The sequence below is a fragment of the Dromaius novaehollandiae genome, chromosome 27 (assembly GCF_036370855.1).
Source record: "Dromaius novaehollandiae isolate bDroNov1 chromosome 27, bDroNov1.hap1, whole genome shotgun sequence".
NCBI classification, from domain to species: domain Eukaryota; kingdom Metazoa; phylum Chordata; class Aves; order Casuariiformes; family Dromaiidae; genus Dromaius; species Dromaius novaehollandiae.
This window is the reverse complement of record NC_088124.1, coordinates 1,739,300-1,760,230: the sequence shown is the minus strand read 5'-3', so window position 1 is coordinate 1,760,230 and position 20,931 is coordinate 1,739,300. Positions and strand designations below refer to the sequence as shown.

The window sequence follows — 20,931 nt, the reverse complement described above, 5'->3', positions numbered from 1 at the left end:
GCTGCTGCTTGCTAACAGGGGCATCCCCAGGCTCTTGGCACTGAAACTCCATTTCGATGCAGTTTAGACTAAGGAAAATAACAAAGTACAAGACGAGCAGGCTGCGTGGGAGATCCTCCAGCCCTCCTGACAAGAGCACTGTTTCCTACCGAGACCCGCGACCCCCTAATCTGTGAGCCCCCCATGGCGAAGGGGACGGCGGTCCCTGTCCCAACCCTACACCCCTCCCGGCCTTGCCCTCCGCCCACCAGAACCGGCACCTTTCTCTCAGTCTGCCCATTTCGGCGCAGGCTGGAGGAGGCAGAGTTGGGACAGGGCAGCGGGGAGCTGCGTGCCTGCAGCTGCAGCGCGGGGGCTGCGGGCGAGCGGCGGCGGGGAGCGTGTGGGTGTGTACGGGCAGGGCGGTATATCCAGTCTGGCGGAGGGTGTGCCTGCTCACACGCTGGAGAGCCGAGCCGGGAGCAGGAGCCCTGAGACATCCTCGGCCAGGGGACGTATGGCAAGGAGGGGTTTGGGAGATTGAGCCCAGAACGAGACGTGTCGCTGTTGCCTTGTGCCACGTGCGGTCAGGTGAAGTGCAGCCCCCTCTCCCCCCCAGCCCCACGGTCCGTCTGCAGCCATGCTTCACTCTCCGCTGAAAACGGCGCTGGCGTATGAATGTTTCCAAGACCAGGCCAGCTCCACGCTGGCCTTGCCCTCGGATCACAAGCTGAAAACTAAGGGCACAGGAAAACAGAGGGTCCAAGAACAAGTGATGATGACGGTGAAGCGGCAGAAACAGAAGTCGTCTGTGTCATCGAGCATGGGCCACTCCAACCGAGGTAAAATCCCACCGCGCGCTGGACGGCAAGCGGTCCCCCTGCGGGAGTAGAGCAGAGGCTGTGGGGTCCTGCTGCTCGAGGCTGCTGGCTTTTCTGGGGCTTTGCTCGTGGGGGACAGACCGGTTCATGTCTCCCATTACTTGCTGGGTTACCCCGGCCGGGAATGCCAAGGTCTCTTGCGCTGGATGGAAGAGTTAGGACAAGACGTGGAGTTGGAGGCAATGACTCCCTTCCCGGTGCGGGTCTGAGAGAAAAGTGGATGTAGATCTCCCGGGAACGCAGCGGGGCTGAACTGATCTGCATCCCTGAGACACTTGGACGTTTCGGCGTGGTGTTATTAACCATTTGCTTCCTGGCTCTAAAGCTGGAGTAGCTTCCTAGTCTTTGTGAATCGTTTCTCTGGGAATGCTGCTGCGGGTTGGCTCCTTGGCCAAATTCCTCCCCTCCTGTGGCTAGCCAAGGCTGGCATCCACCATGCCGTGGGACTAGGAGCTGGCCAAGAGCTGTGGCTCGGCTGTCACCTCCTTAGTGTTGCTGCGGATGGAGGACAGGTAGCTTTGCCTATGCACAGGACACAAACCTGAGCTCAACTCAGAATTCCCCTCTGAGGCTCCCAAGGTGTCCCCCGTTTGTAGGCTGCATTACAGAGAAGCGTGCGGCAGCTGAGTCTCAGGGACACCCCAGCGTGGGCAGCAGAAAAGAAGTGAGAGAAGATTAGAAAGGTCTTTTTCTTGCTGTGGCCTCTCGTTGTGGTTCAGCGGGGTGCTTCACAGCCCCCTCTGTTTTGCAGACGGACAGGGTGAGGTGGAGGGGATCCAGGCAGCTGTTCCACTGCTGTGCAATGAATTTGTGCCATAGAAAGCAAGCAATCAGCTGAGTCCTGGAGTTTTCAGACTTCCTATCGGAATACCTTCCCCTCTTTGGGACAGAGCCTGGCAAATGATTTGCTTCCCTGTCCTTCTTGACTCTGGAGAAAAATGCTTTGGAGATAAACCCCAGCTTTCCTCAGCCATGCAGCCAGGAGCTGCAAACCTGGAAAGTCATTGCAGCCAAGCACAAAACCTCCCTGGCTTCCAGGGGTGCTTTCACCAGCAGTTGTTAGTGAGCTCACTGGCCAAGCTGAGCTCACTGGGAGGAAGAAAGCCTGCGGTTTTGGAGGAGAGATGAGGGCTGGAGCTGGGGCTGGGGCTGGGGCTGGGGCTGGGGCTGAGGGTAGGGCTGAGACTGACCCATTCGGCTGCATCCGGGTTGGCCAGTGCGCAGAGGAGTGTTTGCTGGAAGGCTAGGTGAGCTGGACCACTCTCTGCCAACAGTTTGGGGACTGTGGCCCTGGCTCTGCAATGTCTTGCTGGCAACTTTTCAGGGCTGGATCACTAGGCCAGAATCCAGTGCTGGTGAGGCATCACGGTCCAAATATTTTGAGCTGGTTTGACAAGAGAATAGGGTGGCAATATGCTGGCGGGTGAAGGAATTGAGATGGTGGTGGCCATGGGCCATAGGTGCCCTCCTGGCCATATACATTGCAATTGCTGTGGCAGGGGGAATAGAGCAGCTTTGTGGGGGAAGGCATGTGTGCAGTGGTCCATGATGGGCATCGGTAGGTACAAATCTCTGGCTGCTTTGTTTTCACTTGTTTGTGGACACAGACTCTAAGGGGTGGGTGGAGGACAGGTGGGTGAAGGGAGCTGTTTCTGCCACTAAAATGGAAGACAATGGGAAATGTAAATCTCTTCCTGCATCAGGAAGGTTTATTGCTTAAGGTATTATGGTGCCAGACCGGACAAAATAAAATGCAAACCAGGATGATAACTGAAGCTCTGGTTGAGGATTGGGCCAGTGCCAGCCTCCCTCTTCAGCAGAATTTTATTACAAGGGGAAGCAGGCAGGCAGATGTCTCCCGCTGCTGCCTGTAGCGGGAAGGAAAAGAGACAGAGGGGGATTGCTGAAGGCAGTATTTCCTCTGGAGAGGTGCCCAAATTAAACCTCTTGGGGAGGAAGTGAGGGAGAGCAAATTCACCAGCTGCCTCTCTGCTTAACAAGCCTATGTTAAACCCCTCCCCTAGACTTTGGGGAATGCCTGGGAATTGCCTGGAAATGTGCAGCTCCGGTTTCTATGTCCCAGGGAAGCTGAATCACATTCAGCTCCCAGCTGCTGCCTCCAAACGTAGGGCAGAGACTGTCCCGTTCCCACAGCAGGGACGCTGGCCGGCACGGAGAGCCCCGATGCCTGCCTTCCTGATCACACACTTATGCCATGGCCAGGCTGATTTGCCCCCCGTGGCTGCTCTCTTAGTGGGGTGCTGGATGGACTCCCAAAAAGGCAAGAAGTTCCCATTTATTCTCCAGCTTTTCTCCTGGGCTGGAGACTGAGACGGCCAGACAGGGCTTTCAAGAGGCAGAGTGCTGTTTTGTATTGTTCTTTATTGCTGTTGTTCCAAAGGTGAGCTGAACACGCCTGGTGAGAAGCAGTCATGTTTCCTACGGATGGGTTACAAGGGACTGTTAGATCTGTTTGTCTGCCTCTTTGAATGCTCCTCCAGTATTAGCTGCCTGCATCCCTGCACGATTTCTCAGAGATGCTCCTCAAAGGCGGCACAAACTGGGGAATTTGCACAGCCCTTTGAGAAGTGTCCCACTGCCTTGTTCCTTGTGGATTCAGAAAGCTTCCCATGTGTGCCTGGTTAGGTATCGATCTAGGTTCAGCTGTCGCTGTGTTTCGTTATGCCGTTTGGACAGGAACTGGAGTGCACAGCAGAGCTTTGCCCAGCTTCGGGAATGTATTTGCCTGTGTACGTAGGATGGGAGGCACGGACGTATACCCTACTTACATGTAGCAGGGATGGAGTTAACATGTCCCATAACTGGAGTTTCTTTAGAGGGCAGCAGACATCCTTTCAATGTCCTGCTATTGATGTCTACATAACATTAATTGGTTAATTGCAGTCCAGCACATCAGGGGACTAAAGGCCAATGCCTAAGCCCTGGCTGGTGACCTGGTGTCTCCCAGTGTGTGTACAAGCCACAGAGCATTGACACATCCTCAGCAGGGCAAGGTAATCCTTCCGAGACTGAACTGACGTGCACTGGGGTAGGGCAATGAGTGGAAACCAACTGCAAGGAGAATGATCCTGCACCAACGAAGGGGCCTTTTCTCAGCACAGCACCTGTGGGTGTTTCCAAGGATGGCTGTAGAACACTTGGGTTTCAGGTCTGTGAGATCTGCCCCACGGACATCATTTCTCACCATGTGAATAGCTAACTGGATAGCTCCATCGGATCTGTGAGTAAAACAAATTTCAAGAGAAAATGAATTTCTCTGGCATAGCAGGAGACAAGGCCAGGCCAAGCTGAACAAACACCTACTAGCTAACAGTGGTATCTACAAAGTCCTCTGGCTAAAGGAAAGTTTTGACAGTGTCTCGTCACTGGCTAGCAAGGAGTACCAGGGAGCAAAGACCTTAGGCAGCCTGAACTTAGGAGTGTTGTGTCCAGCTGCCTCGCAGTTGAGCTGTGATTTAGAGGTTTATTATGCTGGCTGCTGCTGAGAGGAGTGAAATTCCACCTAGCTCTAATTCCTTTGAAGTGAGGGAAGAGGGGACTTTGAGGAAAGTGAGTGGTTTGAAGACTTCTGTAACCTTCCCTCTGCATGAGATGATTCAGTGAAAGCTGTCCACTCTTCCACAAACCTTGCTTTTCAGAGTGTTGTTTACAGAAGCAGAAACCCTTTAGCTCATAGTTCAGAACCAAAAAATGCACTTCTCTCGTTCCTGAATGAATCTCAGCTTCTGGGATTTGACTAACACCTCTCTCCTTGGAGACATCCAGGCTTTGCTTCGTGCTTCCCACAGGCCACCTTCTCTTATCACTTCTTTCCTATGTTTAATCATCCTCATTGTTTTAAAGTCATGCATAATTTATTATTTAACTTGTCTAGCCTGCACTACTGACTGGTTCTTGTCTTGCCTTTCCCTGCCATGGATTAATATTTATTAATATGCATCCATCGCCACAAACTGTCTTAGTTTTATGTGTCCAGCTGGCGTCTTTTACTGTTGTGCTTGAAAGATGGCTTTGCTAACACAATTCTCCTCCTCCCCATGAGCCTTTTAGCTTTTAGGAGCGTAAAGCTGCCTTTGAAGGATCTAAATAACTCATCAAAAGGAACATACACCACAAGCAAACTGGGTTAGACCAAAGGCTCAGTTTGCTCTGCAATGATCAATTATAGCTAAGGAGAGGAGGATGAGGGCAAGGCAAGCATGTAATGGTGCTTACAGTGATTAAGTGTGGGATCCTGCAATCCTTACCTCTGGCGAGATAGTCTTTACTCTATGAATTGTCTCACTGATTTAGACTTATCAAGTTTTGAAGGAAATGTTGGGGGGGCATGACAATTTGGGTGTGGAAGAGAAGGATTTCTATGACAGCCCAGCCAGAGCCTGGTTCGTCCTCAGGGGTATTTTCTGCCCACAGCCATGATAGCTGGGAAGCTGTGCTTCAACTGAGTGATTTACATCGCTGTTTTCCCTGCCCCGTCCCACCTCATAAAGCTAAAAAGATGATGGTTTAAAGTGGTTCTGGGTTTAACCAAGTGCAGGTGGGCACTCTGGAGACCCAAAGAGCTGCTCAGCTGCTGGACACCAGCAGATAGGACTCAGACATGCAGACATAGTTAGGAGTCAGCACCAAGGAGGCATCTCCCCCAAAGAGCATTTCCACCCCCTGCAAAATATTTTTTAAGCGGACAGTCTGTTTTTCCCCAGGTTCTCAATAGCTGTGGCCAGCTTGCGTGCTCTTTACCCTTGAGCTGGTTGAAGAGAGAAATATCCTCCCTCTCCCCTAGGGCTGATTATACAGATTGAAGCCGCCTTTCAAGAGAAGTCAGGCAGAGAAGTGTAAAATAGCAGGTCAATACAAAGCCGATTTTTCCATTAGCCACCTCCATCAGAAGATCCACAGGTTCTTCCTGGCTGCCAGACTGAGCTCTCCAAACAATAAATCACACCTTTGTGGTGGCAGGAGAAGCACTTTCTCCAACTGGCAGGGTGGCTTCAAAATGCCTTGAACACGTGAGCCTATATAAATTCTTGGTAGTGAAGGCAACTGTTTGGCGACTGAAGAACATAACACTGCATGAACTGCCTAGTTTCTTGAATTTGGACATGCAATGGTGCGTTTATACCAGAAAATCAGAAGTGTGTCTAAAAGGGCTTATTTTTGATATCTGCTGGCTCAATCCGGAAATCTTTAGTGCTGTGCCTGGTAGGAACAGGTCATAACTGATCCGTGCCTTTCCCCTGAGAGGGAAAAGGGAGAAGGAAGATGGGTCAGATTAGCCTGTGAGTCCTGCTGAGAAACTCGTGCATTACAGGGAGCTGCTGAACTCACAACCAGTGTCAGGAAAATGCTCACAGATGCTTCAGACTGCAGTTGTTTGATGTTCACACAGAACAAGAGACTGATAACAAGAAGTAATTCCTAGGAAACGAATATCGTAGGATTCTTTCATCTTTGCACACAGAGCTAGTTTTATTACATAATTGTCATCTGGTGAAAACCCTGGGCCAAAGGTATCATTTCAAGCCCTGCCTTGCTTCTCCTCAAGCCCAGCACTAATGTCCTGATCTGCCCCAAAGGTAGTTTCAGCAGAAATCCCAGGATGGGGAAGCACTAGGTGAAGGATGCAGCTGTATAGTACCTCTGTTCTGATGTCTGTGGCCATTTCTGTTAACCATACGGGAAAGTCTTGTGCAGCTTAATACATAGGAACCAATAAGGGCTGGAGAGATATTAATAGGGATCTTGGAACAATGCTCACAAAGTTTATAGAGTTTATGGATAATGAGATCCTATGGTCTTCTGCTGTTGCTTATTCTGGGTTCAGTGACATTCCTCAGATGCTGTCTTCTACACAGTGTTGCTCCTCTCTGGTTGACAATAGAAAGCAAATCTTATTATTTATACTGTATCTAAGGGAATGATCTTCCTGAGAAAATGCAAGAATTTTAACCATGCACCAAATCAACATAACAGGTTCTGGATGCCTAAGGCAGGGCAATAAATTAGATATATTCTAAGGATGAGTGGCTGTAGAAGACCGGAGTGGCTTCAGGGCCTTTGTGGTAGAGCTTATCCAGTTTATCTAAGAGATGAGTCTTATCAAATAGTCAAAGAGATTAGGATATTTCTGACATTACCCACCAGTTTAGGTGCTGGAGACAGGTAAGTCCTGATTTTGTAGGTTGTTAGACACTCAGAGCTTCCTCTGGAGGTTAATTGGAGTGTAGGGCTTGCACTTCCTCATAACGGGACTTGGAATCCCACAGTCACTGAGCACTTTTGAAAATGAAACTTAAATGATCTTAAACCCTTTTGGACCATCTGAAGAGTGTCCAAACACTCTGAATAAAGCACTGAGAAATAGCAATGGCAGGTGGGTTCCTCCTGATCCAAGAAATTTGCATCTTTGCAAGACATGCCTGACATCTAGTCCCACACATCTCCCCAGCTCCCCATAGATAATAATCAAGCTTAATACTTTTCAGAAAAAGGAATATGAATGCACATAATGATCTTTTAGAGACTGGACATGTACATTTAAGCCAGTGATATTAGGTTTTAAGTGTCTGACTCATTTTGATCCCCAGGTGTTAAATAGACTTGATCATCATTTACTGATCAGGTTTGTTATTTACAATTCATTGCATTGATCACAGCTTGCTCATAAAACTTGTATTGATGTGATTATTAGTCTTCAGACCATGAAGGCAGTTTCTCTCCAGCCAGATGGACAAAAGGGCTGAGTGTGGAGTTTGTTTTCAGGGAAAGGGCAAATCCTATTTACCTCCAACTCAGAAAAAGAAAGGTTAAGTTCTAGGTTCAGAGCTGCAGGGTGTATAGTACGGAATATCATCTCATTCCTCTCATATAGCAAAGACCTAAGATATTGGCCATGCCTTTGGTCTTGTCTGCTCTTGTTCCTTTTAGCTTTTATGGCACTTGGTCTTTTGTGCTGAAGACCTTAGGCTATCATTCAGTCTGTGAGCTAGAGTTTCTAAGAGCCCTTCTGGAATAAACATCTTCTATGAGTTGCCTGCAATGGCAAAGCTGGACTCACTGACTTTCTTTTTTATGTTCCTGTTAAGTTTTCTAACTCTGTTATTCTTCAGTAACAGGTAGAAATGATCTAGACTCACTGGAGAAAAAGAGCTTTATGCTCTACAGGGGCACTTGCTGGGACCACTTTCTCCTACTGACAGTGTTTTTTGTTCACAGGTTCCATGTACGATAGTCTAGCTGATGGTTACGGCTATGGGACATCCCGGAGCAGCTACTATGCCAAAACCCAAACAGGAAACAGCAGCTGGGGATATCCGGTAAGATATTCTTTTATCTGGGAACTGTGACATACTCCTGAGGTAATGTACAGAAATCACCCTTCAGCAGAAGTCATGTAGTAAGCTAATAGCACTTTGGAAACATGGGTGAAAGAGAGATTATCCATAGCTAAGTCTATTTTAGCAAGTAATTCAGTGCAATAGGAGAGGATCAGCAGGTCACAGCAGCCAGCACTGAGGACCCTGTATCTACAATGTGTGTAGTTGGGGATTTTACTGTGGATAAGATATAGTTTGGTCTGCTGGACTAAATGTCCCACAACATAAAAGATTTTAAGCTATATATCTGAAAGATTGGTCATGGGTTCAGATTCTTAGGTCTCAGTTAAAGGTTGCACGTCCATCACTCACTTGGAACAGAGTTTCCGATTTTGTTTCCTCCAAAAGGAATCTGTTCACATGCACCAAAACTGCCATGTCTGCAACACTAATGTGGTTCAGTGGGGATGATCAGGGGATTTGCCTCATAACTGTGTTGCTGTTCCAAATCTAAATGCTAATGCAGACTCTTTTATGATATTCTCTGAGCTTGGAAAAGATGTGCTCCACTTCTCCCATAGTGATGTCTAAAGAAATATTATAGATTGTCAGAAAAAAAATGAGTAAGACTGTGCTTGTCTTTGCACAGTCTGAGCTTATGCATCCCACAGAGGTCCTGGTCTTGTCCTCGATGACAGACAGTGCATTGCGGATCACCAGTTCTCCAAACCACTCCAGCATCTGTTGAGGCAACCTGTCCTTGTGTCCTCCCTCCCTCCACCTCGGGCCTGTTCTTTCGTGGTCTCCATCAGCTGTAGTGTAGAAAGGAGAATACACAGATCTGAGATTTTAATGTGGGAAAAAGAAAAGGCTCCTTTCAGCTGCTCTGGACTGCCTATCTTTAGGAGCTGTAAAGCAGTTCTCCTTTCAACTCTCAGAGGGTTGAACCAGGAAAGGTGCTGTGCTGGCTTCAAGCACAGAGTCAGAGGACTGATGCTTTTCCTGTTAGCTGCCAACTCCTCTCCCTGTTCATAGCATCAGCATTCCTCAGCTACGGAAAGATTTTTCCGTCGTCTTTCTTAGTGGTCACTGTGTAGCATGCTTGCTTCAAGGTAGCGATGATGTCACTTGCTAGGTTTGCATTGCTATGTTAGCTTCCTACTTCCAGCATTTTCAGTAGGAAGGACTGGAAGCACTGGCATGTCTTTTAAATTTTTATCTGCAGTCTGTCTGTCAGCTTGTTTCACAGTATTGTGTTGAGCTGGTTAAATCCCAGGCAGTGGTGTTTCTGCCTGGTTTAAGACCAAAAGAGTGACCGTGGTGGGTCAGAACAAATATCCTGTAACCATCACTGAGGTAGTGATGGACCCCTGCAGAAGGGTCTGAGAAGGGCAAGCAGGCAGGGAGGTTTCTCAGTATTTTGCTGTCCACCAGCAAATTGCAGCTGACTCCTCCTGAGGTGGAGCCACCATTAGGTGGATGTCACAGATCTCTCCAACATTTCTGTTACTGATGAGTGTTCATTAGTAAAAGGACTGTGGTGGGTTGTTTTTTTTTTTTTTTTTTTTTTTTTTTTTGATAATTTATTGTCACTTTTTTATTGTGCCTTCTGAAAGCAGTTTGTTATGCTTTGTCTAAGTAAATCCTTTCTGTTAGAGCCCTTCCTAGCTATTTTACTTAACATTCTAGCTAGTTTATTAAACAGGGAGGAAGATAAGTCCCAGCTCTGCAGTTGGCCCTCCAGCTCATGCTATAGTACGGGCAACATGACACTGCAGACAGCGCTGCTGGTGTCTGGAGTGTTTTTTTCATTTTGTTAATTCCTGATCTTCCCAATTACTGCAACACTTGGAAAATGTTGGATAGGTAGAAAAGCCAACTCACTGCTGGAGATTTCAGTCCAGCACCGAGGTTGGTGTTCTGGAGAATGGCTCACAAGATGATTATGATATCAGGGCCTCCACTAGACACAGAGGGCAGTGCACATGCCAGTTCAGTCAGTTCTGGTTCTCCACTGACTTATGCAGCTCATGGCTTTTCTCTGAAGGGTTCTTCTGCACTTACTGATCAGGGAAGGTCTTTCTTCAGACCTAAGTTTCTTGTTTTGGTAAAGGTCTTCAGGACCTGGGCTGCTTTAGGAAAAGGGACTGGGATTCATTGCCAGTTGACAGCAAAATTCATCTTACCTAACTTTGTCTATCTGAAAATCTGCCATTTAGTCTTAACAAGTTGTCTAGACTCCTCCCATAGCCAACAGAGAGAGAAGTACCAGGAGGTGATTCATCTCCCCTATCTTGGAGATCTGTCAGGTCAGGATGAATCAGTCCCTCTGGATGCCTATCTCCTTCCACTGATAACTGGATTGGAGCAGACACCTAACAGATGGATGGCTGCAGTTAGGGGCGATGAGTCCCACGTGCCATTGGCACATCGGAACATAGAACCTCAAGCCTAAATCTGCTTAACAAGCTGAACAGACATCATACTCCCCAGCTGCCCTGAGAAACCTCCTCCATTTTGCTTCTTCCAGAAAAGTGTTAAAAGTTTACAAACACCCGCCACTACCAGCTTTCAGCTTCAGTTATCTTTAAGCTTTGTCTACAGGCTTATTTGAAATCCATACAGGTTCTAGACATTTTAAAAATGTGTTTGCATTTGTAACTCCTGTTTTGTAAGACATGGACGGGAAGACAAAAAAGTCTATTTTTGAAGACAAAATTGCTAGACTTCTTTCTTTATACTGTGATTGTTTCTGAAAAGTCCCAATGGCCTTTGAGATACATGGTCAAATTCAGGCATTTCGAGGAAATGATCCAGTATAGTATTCAGTGACATTACTTACTCTTAATACTTCTGGAGTTAAAAAATATAATAGGCAATCTATATCCAGGTTCTGCAAAAGGAAATGGTTACCCCAAAGCACCTGCATCTTAGACACTCTTCTTATCAGTGCATTGCCTTAGATTGTGACTCTAAATGACATTTTTTTAGCAAGAAGGTATGTCATCTACCCTGCTTCACCTTTGACCTTCACCAAGAAACTACTATTCCTGACTCTTCCCTTTTGTCTGGTCTTGTGTCTCCCTGGAAATCTGAAGTTTTTACTTCCGCGGTTTCTCCCCTACCTCATGAGATGCTGGTGATGAAATATTAGAGCAAAAAAAAAAAAAAGATAGCTCTGGAGGGAAGAGCTTGCTAATATATGTGTTGTCCACTCTCTTTTGGTCCATCAACACTCCTGGGTAAAACCTTTGATTTACTTGTTGTTACTTCTGTTGTGGAGTGCCTTGTTAGTAACATCACTGTAACTCGCATTGCAATGAGTAACTACTCATTACCACTTTAGGTAACACTGAAATCAATGTGTTTAATCCAGGAACAGGCACTCCTCCCCACCTCTGAGGGTAGCAGAGCTGGTCCCCATTGTTTGGCTGCACCGTTTCTCTGGCTCACGTGACAGAGATCAACTCACACTTCGGGGATGAAGTCCCCAGTCCCATTTGCATAGTGACCTCGGCAGGAGGTAGTAATGGGTACGTTAGGGATAGCAAGCCTCTCTGCATTAAGTGATCTTTCCTGGCTAGTTTCAGTCGGGTACTGTTGAGCCTAGAAGACCTTTCGCGACATTTATCACCATGTTGACAGTGTGAATTATAAGTGGTCACTAGTTCCCAAAGTTGTCAGACCCCCAGGAATTTGCTATGCCATATCCCGATGTGAAGGCCTGAGCAATACCTGAGGTGAAAGTGGTGACCACACTTCATGCAGATGAACTAGAGGGTTCTTTAAATGATCTAAACTGGGTGTCCAGAGCAGGATAGTTGTGGCAGGAGAGGTCTCACCATGAGCTGCACCCTTGGCTCCAACCTCCCCTACTGCCCAGTGCACTGGCATCTACTCAGCACCAGGCTCAAAGCCACTGTCGCAGTCCGCTGGACCGTAGTCAGTGTAGTCATGTAACCATGTAGTCAAAGCCAAGGCACAGAACATCGAGGAAAGGCAGGAAGCATGCTCGGAGCAAAGCAGAACTTCCGAGACTTATTTTACCATCTGCAACAGTTTTGCTTTATGCCTGGCTCTGATGGGTTGGCAAATCTAGCCAGCATCCCTACTAGAGAGTCAGGAGGGGGTTCCCAGGTCCCATGTGTGCCTTGGCACTGTCTGGAAGGTGCAGTATCAGGACAAGATGCAGAAGCATGACAGCCCCCTCCATGCCATGGCTTCCACACCACGGAAATCTGCATACACGGTCTGCGTGGAAGCGGCAGCTTGTTTCCCCAGGCACTGCCCTGAGTGAGGGGGACCAGGCCTTCAGCTTACGCAGCCTGTGGGCTTGTAGCTATTGCAAGAAACATTCCCGGGAGCAGCTCAGCTCCCAGGCCAAGGAATATTTGGCATGTCCAATGTTGCTGCTACTGAGGCAGTAACCCAGCTGGATCCTGAGACAAATAACAGTTGGAGATCGCTAGCTACTCAGTCACTAGTGCTCACCATTGCTTTCTTCAGTCATCACAGCTGGGGTCTCAGCCTCAGTGCTGCGTGGACCCAACTAACCAGGCTTCTGGAGCAATCGTGTCCATTTTGACACAAATGAAATACATACACTTTGGTGATCCCTATGCAATAGAGACCATATGTAGATTCCTAAACAAATTTTCTCTATAGAGCAAGTTGCAGAGCTTTTTCTCCCAAATGCATTATCTGCATGAGAGGAGTTCACCAGCAGATATGCCTGTCTGCAGACCAGTACTATTCAAACAAAATGCTCCCTGCTATCCGCTGGCTGGTGTCACCTCTGCAGACAAAAATCTCTCAGTTTAAGTGGGAGCTTTGTCCTGTAAGGACTTCAGAATAAAGTTTGTGATTTACTGTAATGACACATTGAAATAAAAAAAGGAATGAGTTGAGTAGCCTTATTAAAGAATAAAAGGTTTTACAGCTGTTGCACATCACTGCTTGTTCAGGCCCTGATCTCCCTGTGAGATTTTACAAGTCTTTATGCTTTGGAGTAGCATGTTGGACATTACCCTCCTCTGACAGAACAAACTGAACCATCAAGACCTAAATCTCAGCTGCTTAAAGGATCAGATGAAAAATCATACAGAAGGGCAGCATTCAGGAGAGGTGGGAAAGAACATTTCAGAAATGGATAAACAATATATTTGCTGGTTTTGCAATTTTTTCTCCATGCAATGGAGTGTGTAGCAGGCAGCAGCTAAAGCATTTCGCAAGTAGCATCAAGAGTTTTCCCCACCCATCACTCAGGGTGGGACGCTGTCATATTGCATTGCCTGTGCTTTGCCCTCCAGCCTGGGAGAAACCTGCTCTTGACGTGTTTATACGGAGTCCTTTACTTCTCTCTGTCTGCTGCTCTAGAAACAAACAAATTGCAAGGGAAAAAATTAGAGCTAAGTAATGAACTGATCGCGTCCTTAGATGCACAAGTCAGAAACACCCAGTTATCTGGGAGGGCCTCCGACTTGGAAAGGCAGTCCTGCGATGTGAATGGGATTCCTGGTTCCGGTATGCTGGGCAACCAGCAACTTGCTCTGTGCTTCGGTTCCTCTATCTGGAAAGTGGGAAGAGAACAGTGGCTTTTCCTGTTAAACAAAGCGGGTATGGAAGAAAAGCACCGGAGAAGGGTTCATTATCAGTGATTGAAATACTGTGATCGTGTCTTTTTCTCTAGTACAATTTTCTTTCCAATTGGAATATGAGGTTAAAGATATTTATTTACCCATTTTGTATGAATGCTGCTTGTTCTAATTAATGATTCTAAAATAGCCTTGTATGTCAGGCTGATAACTGGTGATCCCAAAATGCCTATTAATTTAAAGGCAGGTCTTTGTTGCTGCCAGTGAAGGAAAGCACCAAGTCCTTGGGCCTGATAAGAGCACCTGCGCGCTATCAGTACTAATCTTTGCTGCCTTTCCTCTCTGTGCCTCCCCTCCTTGTTTTAATATGAATGAACAGCTTCCAGGGATTGGTCCAAAACATACAAGCCTGTTTCACAGTAGGGAGGAGAAGTTCAGACTAAAATTCAGGATGCCCACAGCATGCAATTGCACGTGAGCATCCTCCTGTGTCCTGCAAGCGCAGGTGACTGTTGTTGCATGGTGACGTCTGCCTGAAGGGGAGACCTACGAAGCTGCCCAGGGCCACTGAAGTCCTGCACGGAGAAGAGCCACTGAAGTCCTGAGGGGAGAAGAGCCTGTGCTCTTCTAAAATGATTCCCAGAACTCGCGGTGCATAAGGAATCGCTGCTTTCTGCCTTTACCCTGCTTTGAGGGAATTCCTTGTCTTTTCTGGAATTTCTCCATGATTCTAAAGAGAGGAGGTGTGGACCTGGCCTACCTTCCCTGTGCAAATGCCCACAAGCAGTGGGGAGATGCAGTTCAGGACATTAGAAGATCTGGGTGGTTTATGAGGTTTGAAGGAGAGAGATCGATTATTTTCTTTTACTAATGCCATTCTGCATAGGAAGAGTTTGTTCTATACGTGTAATGGAATCAGCAAAAATTATGAGATTGCTGTCAAGTGGCTCTTTGTAAGACAGACTATTTAATAACATCACCTTCGGAGATGACATCTCTTCTCTAGATGGCAGAACACCTTGGTTCTTCTTTGCTGCACATCCTATCTCACTGACTGCTGCATCAGATTAAGAGATACCAAAAGGGGAAACACCATTCCCTTCACCGTGTTTGCGCTATTATTACAAGTGAAAGTCTGTGCCTTAGCTGGCTAAATATCTGAAATGGAGACGTAGCTGTTAGTCTGACAAAGTTGTGCTTAAGACATGGACACGGCACTTTGCTGAGACCAAGAAGCAATCAGCTACGTTTGTGAGAGGATTCATAGAAACTATTTGGCAAGCAGATTCGAAATCCACTGAAGCTGACAAGTGACTCCTCATCGATTTGGAGAGGCTTTGGGTCAGGCTCTTGCTGCAAAAGAGAATTCTAAGATACCAATTAGGTCCGTGCCACTTGAAAGAGATTAAAATGGGCTCAGCCACGCATCTAGTAGCATCAGCAATAAAAGTCATGCACTGACTTTGGTAATGAGCTTCACATCACACGGGAACTATTTTCCCATGAGTTTGCAAAAGGCTTCCCCGCCCTGCTAGGACCTGCACTGACTTGCAGCTCAGGGCTCCCTGTGTTGCAGAAAGGAGTCTTTCCAAACAGGCGGTTGCTTTGCTTCACCCTTCTCAAGGCTGGCAGGAAGGAGAACAATGCTATACACCACTATAAAACACAGCAGGAAACACAGAATTGATAATTCCCACCTATAAACACAGACACATCCACACCTTTCCTTGCCTGTTCTATTGCCAGAGATCTGATGTGAGTGCACTGAAAAGCAAACAATAGCTTTAGATAAATAGCAAGTTAGCTCTTCCATGGTTAGCTGAATTGGTAATAATGGTAAATGCCCAGGGGCTCCATGTCTCTGCCAAGTTTCTGACAGCCCTACAAAATCATCTCAGCTTATACTGACTCATAAAGAAAAACGACAGGGCCAACATCTGGCAAACTGCTGCTCAGTCCTCCAGCCAGTCCTCTGAGACTGGGCTCCCCGCTCAGCTCGCCATGGGCCAGCAAAGGCTACCCAGGACCTTCCTTCCACAGCCTCGTCCCATGTTCTCCTTCCCTCACAGGCCTTAGGATCTCTGAATGCCACCTGCAAGTAGTAGAGCTAATGAGGATGATTTTACCCTTAGAAGGACACAGTCATTCACAGTGGAGTAGATCACGGCTTCGCTTAAAAGTTCATTTTGCCGTTGCCGAGACAGTCAATTTTGCTGTAGCCAAAGCAAAACCAGAACGGAGAGGTTGCCTCAGCAGCATGGCCATCCTGGAAATTTCTGTGGGCCTGCTCTACGATTAGGGGAGCCACCAAGACTCGTCACACTTACCGATGTACCTCGTTCTTGCTTTTCTGATTGCATGCAAATTCTTTTTCCAAATCCCTGGGAGCTCTGCAATAGGCACCAAACCTGTTATCTGCTGTTCTGCAGTGCTAACAGGTTTTTTCTGTGTCCTCTGGAGTAAATGCAAAGGGAATTCGCCCTCCGTTTCTCCCCTTCCAGCAATTCACCTGTTTAGGTACAAACCTGCTGAATGAAAGTATCAAAATTACTTCAGACTTGTGCTGAAGTGACAGAGCAATCTGGGTATCAGAGTAGTCGGACTGAAGGGTTTCCTCCTATACAGATGGCATGCCTGATAGATATATATAAGCTGTTCTAAAAGTTTTCAGCCGTTACTCACCTGTGCAACTCTCTGGGACACAGCAGAGAGGATTCACTGCGTTCCTGAAGATCACTCTGTTAATGGAAATATTTAGCCTAATTAATTAACATAATGACAATTCTGCAAAGTGTTAGAGACAGAAATGATGCTGACTGTGCTCGAGGCTGGGATGAAATGGGACAGAGCAGCAGGAGCGACGAGATCCTGCAGAGGATCTAATTCTGTAATTAGAATTTCTATAATTTCTGTATCACACGGTGTTAGAGAATACCAGTCTCTCTATCACACTGTGTTTCTTTGTTAGAAAATACAGATTTGTTCAGAGGGGCACAGGCACGGACACATCCATTGCACCAGGCACAGGCTTGTGCCTTGAATCTTCATGGAAGTAATAAGGTGCCAGTGTTGACTTTTCTCTCCCAGCCCAAGAGACCTGTGGGTGGCTGGCACAAAAAGAGGCATCCATAGTGCATCTGCCTAAAGTTAGGTGAGAAAAGACCCCTCAGCCATGGTCTTTTCCTGGATAAGCCTGCCCAAGATAAACCTAAGGGAGATGAGGCAGACAGTTAAGGTCTATGTCGCTGTCTTTATTTGGTTCTTTTTATGCCTTTTTGCTGAATGTCTTGGAGATCTGCTAGCCAGGATGCTCAGGGGAGTAAGGTGGAAGAACTTGATATCATGAGGCAAACAGCATTAAAATACCTTTTTTTTCCTTTCTGGATTATACGCCTTAGTGACACGTCTCTGACCTGGAGACAGCCATGCAGGCCTCCAAATGCGAGGATTAACATCCAGAAGTTTTAATATTGTAGAAGAATATTGGATCCAGTCCTGATCTGTGCTATACTTGGGGCAAATTCAGAGTATCTTTGGCGAAGTGGTGAAGTCATTCTGAACAGACAGCAGGGCAGATAAAGCCATTGTTTCCTTTGACTAATTGAAGTGTGTTTTTTTACTTTCTTTGTTTCTTTTTTTGTTTCCTAGCTTAGTGATTGTCATTTCTTACAGCATATTCCCCATTGTTCTCAGAACATCCCGTTGTATAGGCTGATAATACATGCCATGTAAATCAGGAGCAGATATTCATTGCCTTTATTGGGTTCTTAGCACAATGGGATTCAAGAATCCCTTTTTACCACCTTTTCACTCCCTTTTCTCCCTTTCTAAGGAACTTGTACATGGAAGGTGAACAAAAGAGGATAAGGAAATTAAAAATAAGGACAGGCAATGCTGGAAGGGCAGAAAGGGGCAACATTCCCTGTGATGGCAAGAGATGTGACATGACCTTTCACATGAGAACTCCCCTACATTTATATGGCTACTAGGTAAATGTTTGTTCTGTGCTTTGCACATAAATGCTCATTGATAAGAACGAGGTGTGCAGGATGCAGTTCAGCACCTCATGAGGCTGATGCCTAAAATTAGTCATCTCAGTGCAGTGTAGGTTTGTCTGTGATGCCTGGGGTATAATGTCTCTGTACAAGGAGACTGGCACTGCCCTCCTTCCAGGCTCGTACAGCAAGGGATGGGAGATTGGGCCCAAAAGTACCTAAGAAACATAGGAATTTGGTAGCCACACACGGAGTGGGGCTTGACAGTGTTGATCTTCAGTTCGACCCTTTCCTAACTTTTTTTGTTTCCTCTTTTCTTACTGACCAGCTGTACAATGGGACGCTGAAGCGGGATGCGGAGAACAGACGCTACAGCTCGTACAGCCAGATGGAGGGCTGGGGTAGCAAGCACTACAGCAAGGCTGCTGTCTGCAGCCCCGCCAGAGCTGGCAGCGACTACTGCTTTGTGCAGAACATCAAGAGCAGCCGGAGCGAGCCGGATCTCTACTGCGAACCACCCCGGGGCACACTGAGGAAGAGTCAGGTGGGGAACCGGGCAGAGCACAAGACAACCTTGAACCGCCAGAGCATCTACAGCAGCTGCAGCACCCAGCAAGGAACTACCAGGACAAGTAAAAAAATGCCAGCACGGGCCCTCTCCTGCCCCTCCAGCAACAAGGCAGAGGTGGTCTATGCCCAGCCCATGATGAGCAGCAAGCAGGACGTGGTTTATGGACAGGCTCAGTCCAGCTCCAAGTAAGTCTCACACGGTGGGATTCATCTAAGTAAATGTAGACATCTGATATGGAGGCTTGTCTATCTGAGCTAATGACTTGAGCTGCTTTTTAGCCACTGGAAATCTGTTTACCGGTGCACAGTGCACTCAGTCTCATCCTGCAGTAGAGTGTGAAGTGGATTGGATGAGTCACACTCTCAAAGGGCTTATTTCTGTTTGCTGACTATGAACGGAGACCAATGTGACTGGCTCAGTGTAAACATCTCTGCTGCAGGTGTATGACATTAGGCAGGATGATCCCCTAGTCTCAGGTGGTATTATCCTACAGCTCCTTTGTAGGATGGAAGTGGGGAGGTGAAGAGCAGAAAGGCCAGTGTGCAGTTTAGGAGTCTCTCTTGACCGCCACACCACCCTGATCTGGTAGAAAACTAACTGGAAAAAAACAGCCAGCTTTGAGGAATCAGTTCCTTGAGTTCAGGACTAAAAGCAGAGCTGAGAACTTGCTGACTGGCAGTATTTACCCTTCTGTCTTTCTACCCAGTCCTTGCTTCCTTCCCCAAAGAGGTCTGACTGATTCAGGTTCAGGGAAAAATTGAGTCAGAAATTGAAAAAAACTAGCCTAACTGGAAGAATTTACCTAGCCTGCAAAGAGGAAGGAATGGAAGCTGTACATTTCCTTCCTGCTCACAGCATCCAATCCCATCAGCGTTAGGAACTATGCAAGGGTGGAGGATTGTCCCTTGTATCTCACTTAGCACCAGATCCCTTCTTGTAAACGTTGCCTACAGCAACAGGGCATGTAATGCACACCAGAGAGCTCAGAGCAGACACTCCCAAGCTGTTATATCTGTACAACACAGCACAGCCCTCAGGAAAAAAAAAACAAAAAAACAAAAAAAAGGCAGGATTTTGGTGGCATTACAGCAATGTTAGTTTAAAGCTGTCCTGAAGCGAACAGCTACACTGCCACCAACTCTGGAGCATGAACTGTGTTCTTCTGCTCAAAATAGTCCTAGAAGACATTTAGTTCAAGTCTGTAGTGTTTTACTAGCCTAGAGAAAGAGGGTCTGTATCTTCTGCAAGCGTTCCTAGGGACTACCTTTGCTGCATCCGTGTCACATAGGACTTGCTCTGTGCCAGCCCAGAGATTGTCACAAACCCCGTGCAGACACCACAGACTGTTATACAAACTGTAGAAGCTCCTGAGCTCATTTCTGGTGGTTCTTGGTAAACTTCCTGTGTTATCAAAAAAGGAATTTGTTTACTACGGCACAATGTTTGAGACTACTTAATAATGATCATAGCCTTTGCTATAACTCACACCAAAGGCCTTAGATTGTTCAGCCTTCGACCCAAAATGTGTTGTAGATATTGAGAAAATCCCCCCGCAGTAGGTGCTGTGAGTCAGATCATGGCCTTGTTCACATCTGAACGTTGATTTCCAGCTTCCATGCTTTTGGCGAATTTTCTGCTCAGCCCCCCTCATTTCAAACTGTGTAGGGGGAGTAAGTCCCAGAGTGTGTATGCCAAGAAATGTCATTTGCCTGTTATCATGTTGTCATGAAACCTTGGCTTTCCATATGCCCAGTTCCCTTAAGTTTAACATGTGCAAAATTAGCCCTGGTCACCTCCAGCATGGTTTGCTCATCTCAGAAGCTTTGTAATTCCTGTGGAATGGAAGACAGAGACACTATGTAAACTAGAAGCAACTTGTTCCAGGGAATTTCTGACTAGAGAGTATAAAAGTGTAGTGGGAGTGACGGCCGAATGAACAAATGTCAGACTGCTGCTGTTTTCTGCTTAGGGAAAATGTTGATTTTGAGAAGTTAGTCCCAGGTGGGCAGGCTTTCTCCAAAGAAAGTCCTACACTGCAGAACTCACAATTGCAGCCTTGGTCATTGCTTTGGAAAGGTCACTTGAAGAATAATTAATTTTTCTGAAGAGAAGAAGAATTGCTTTTGTGAGAGGAATATTCTCCAGCACCGAATGCCCTCTGGTTAGGGAGTGGTTTCATTTATATGCTTCTCCTGGCTGGGGGCATTGCTCATCTGGCAGAACTGGTTCTGATGTGGAAATGTCAAGCTTGAAGTCCTAGGCCCAACAGGGGCTGTGTCCCCTGAGTAAATCTGATCTGACGGCAGCACCCCTCCCTGCTCCCAGTGAAACTCACTGCCGAGCTGGATTAGTCTGGAGAGCAGTCTGCACAAGCGGTTCTGCTCCTGACTCAAAGGAGCTGAGGTTGGCAGCAGTCGTCCTTATAATTTTGGAAACCTACAAAGGAATTGTTCTCTTTGAAAAAATGACTGATTTGGAAGGCCAGTCCTTCTCTGAAAGCAGGTTATAGCAGAGTTGCTGTTAGCCTTGGTCTGGAGTGTGTTTTTCTTGGGAAGGGGCTCTTACAGTTAGGAC

At 46.9% G+C, this 20,931-nt stretch overlaps 1 protein-coding gene across 1 annotated transcript in view; it reads left to right on the top strand.

Annotated features, from left to right (window-relative positions):
- Positions 1–449: 449 nt before the first annotated feature.
- The window catches only part of PKP1 (plakophilin 1), a 47,307-nt gene continuing 26,825 nt past the window's right edge, over positions 450–20,931 (top strand). The window contains exons 1-3 of the mRNA XM_026101276.2: positions 450–821; positions 8,097–8,197; positions 18,115–18,542. Of these exons, the coding sequence (XP_025957061.2) occupies positions 620–821; positions 8,097–8,197; positions 18,115–18,542 (731 nt within the window). The 5' untranslated portion in view covers positions 450–619. The remainder of the gene's footprint in view (positions 822–8,096; positions 8,198–18,114; positions 18,543–20,931) is intronic.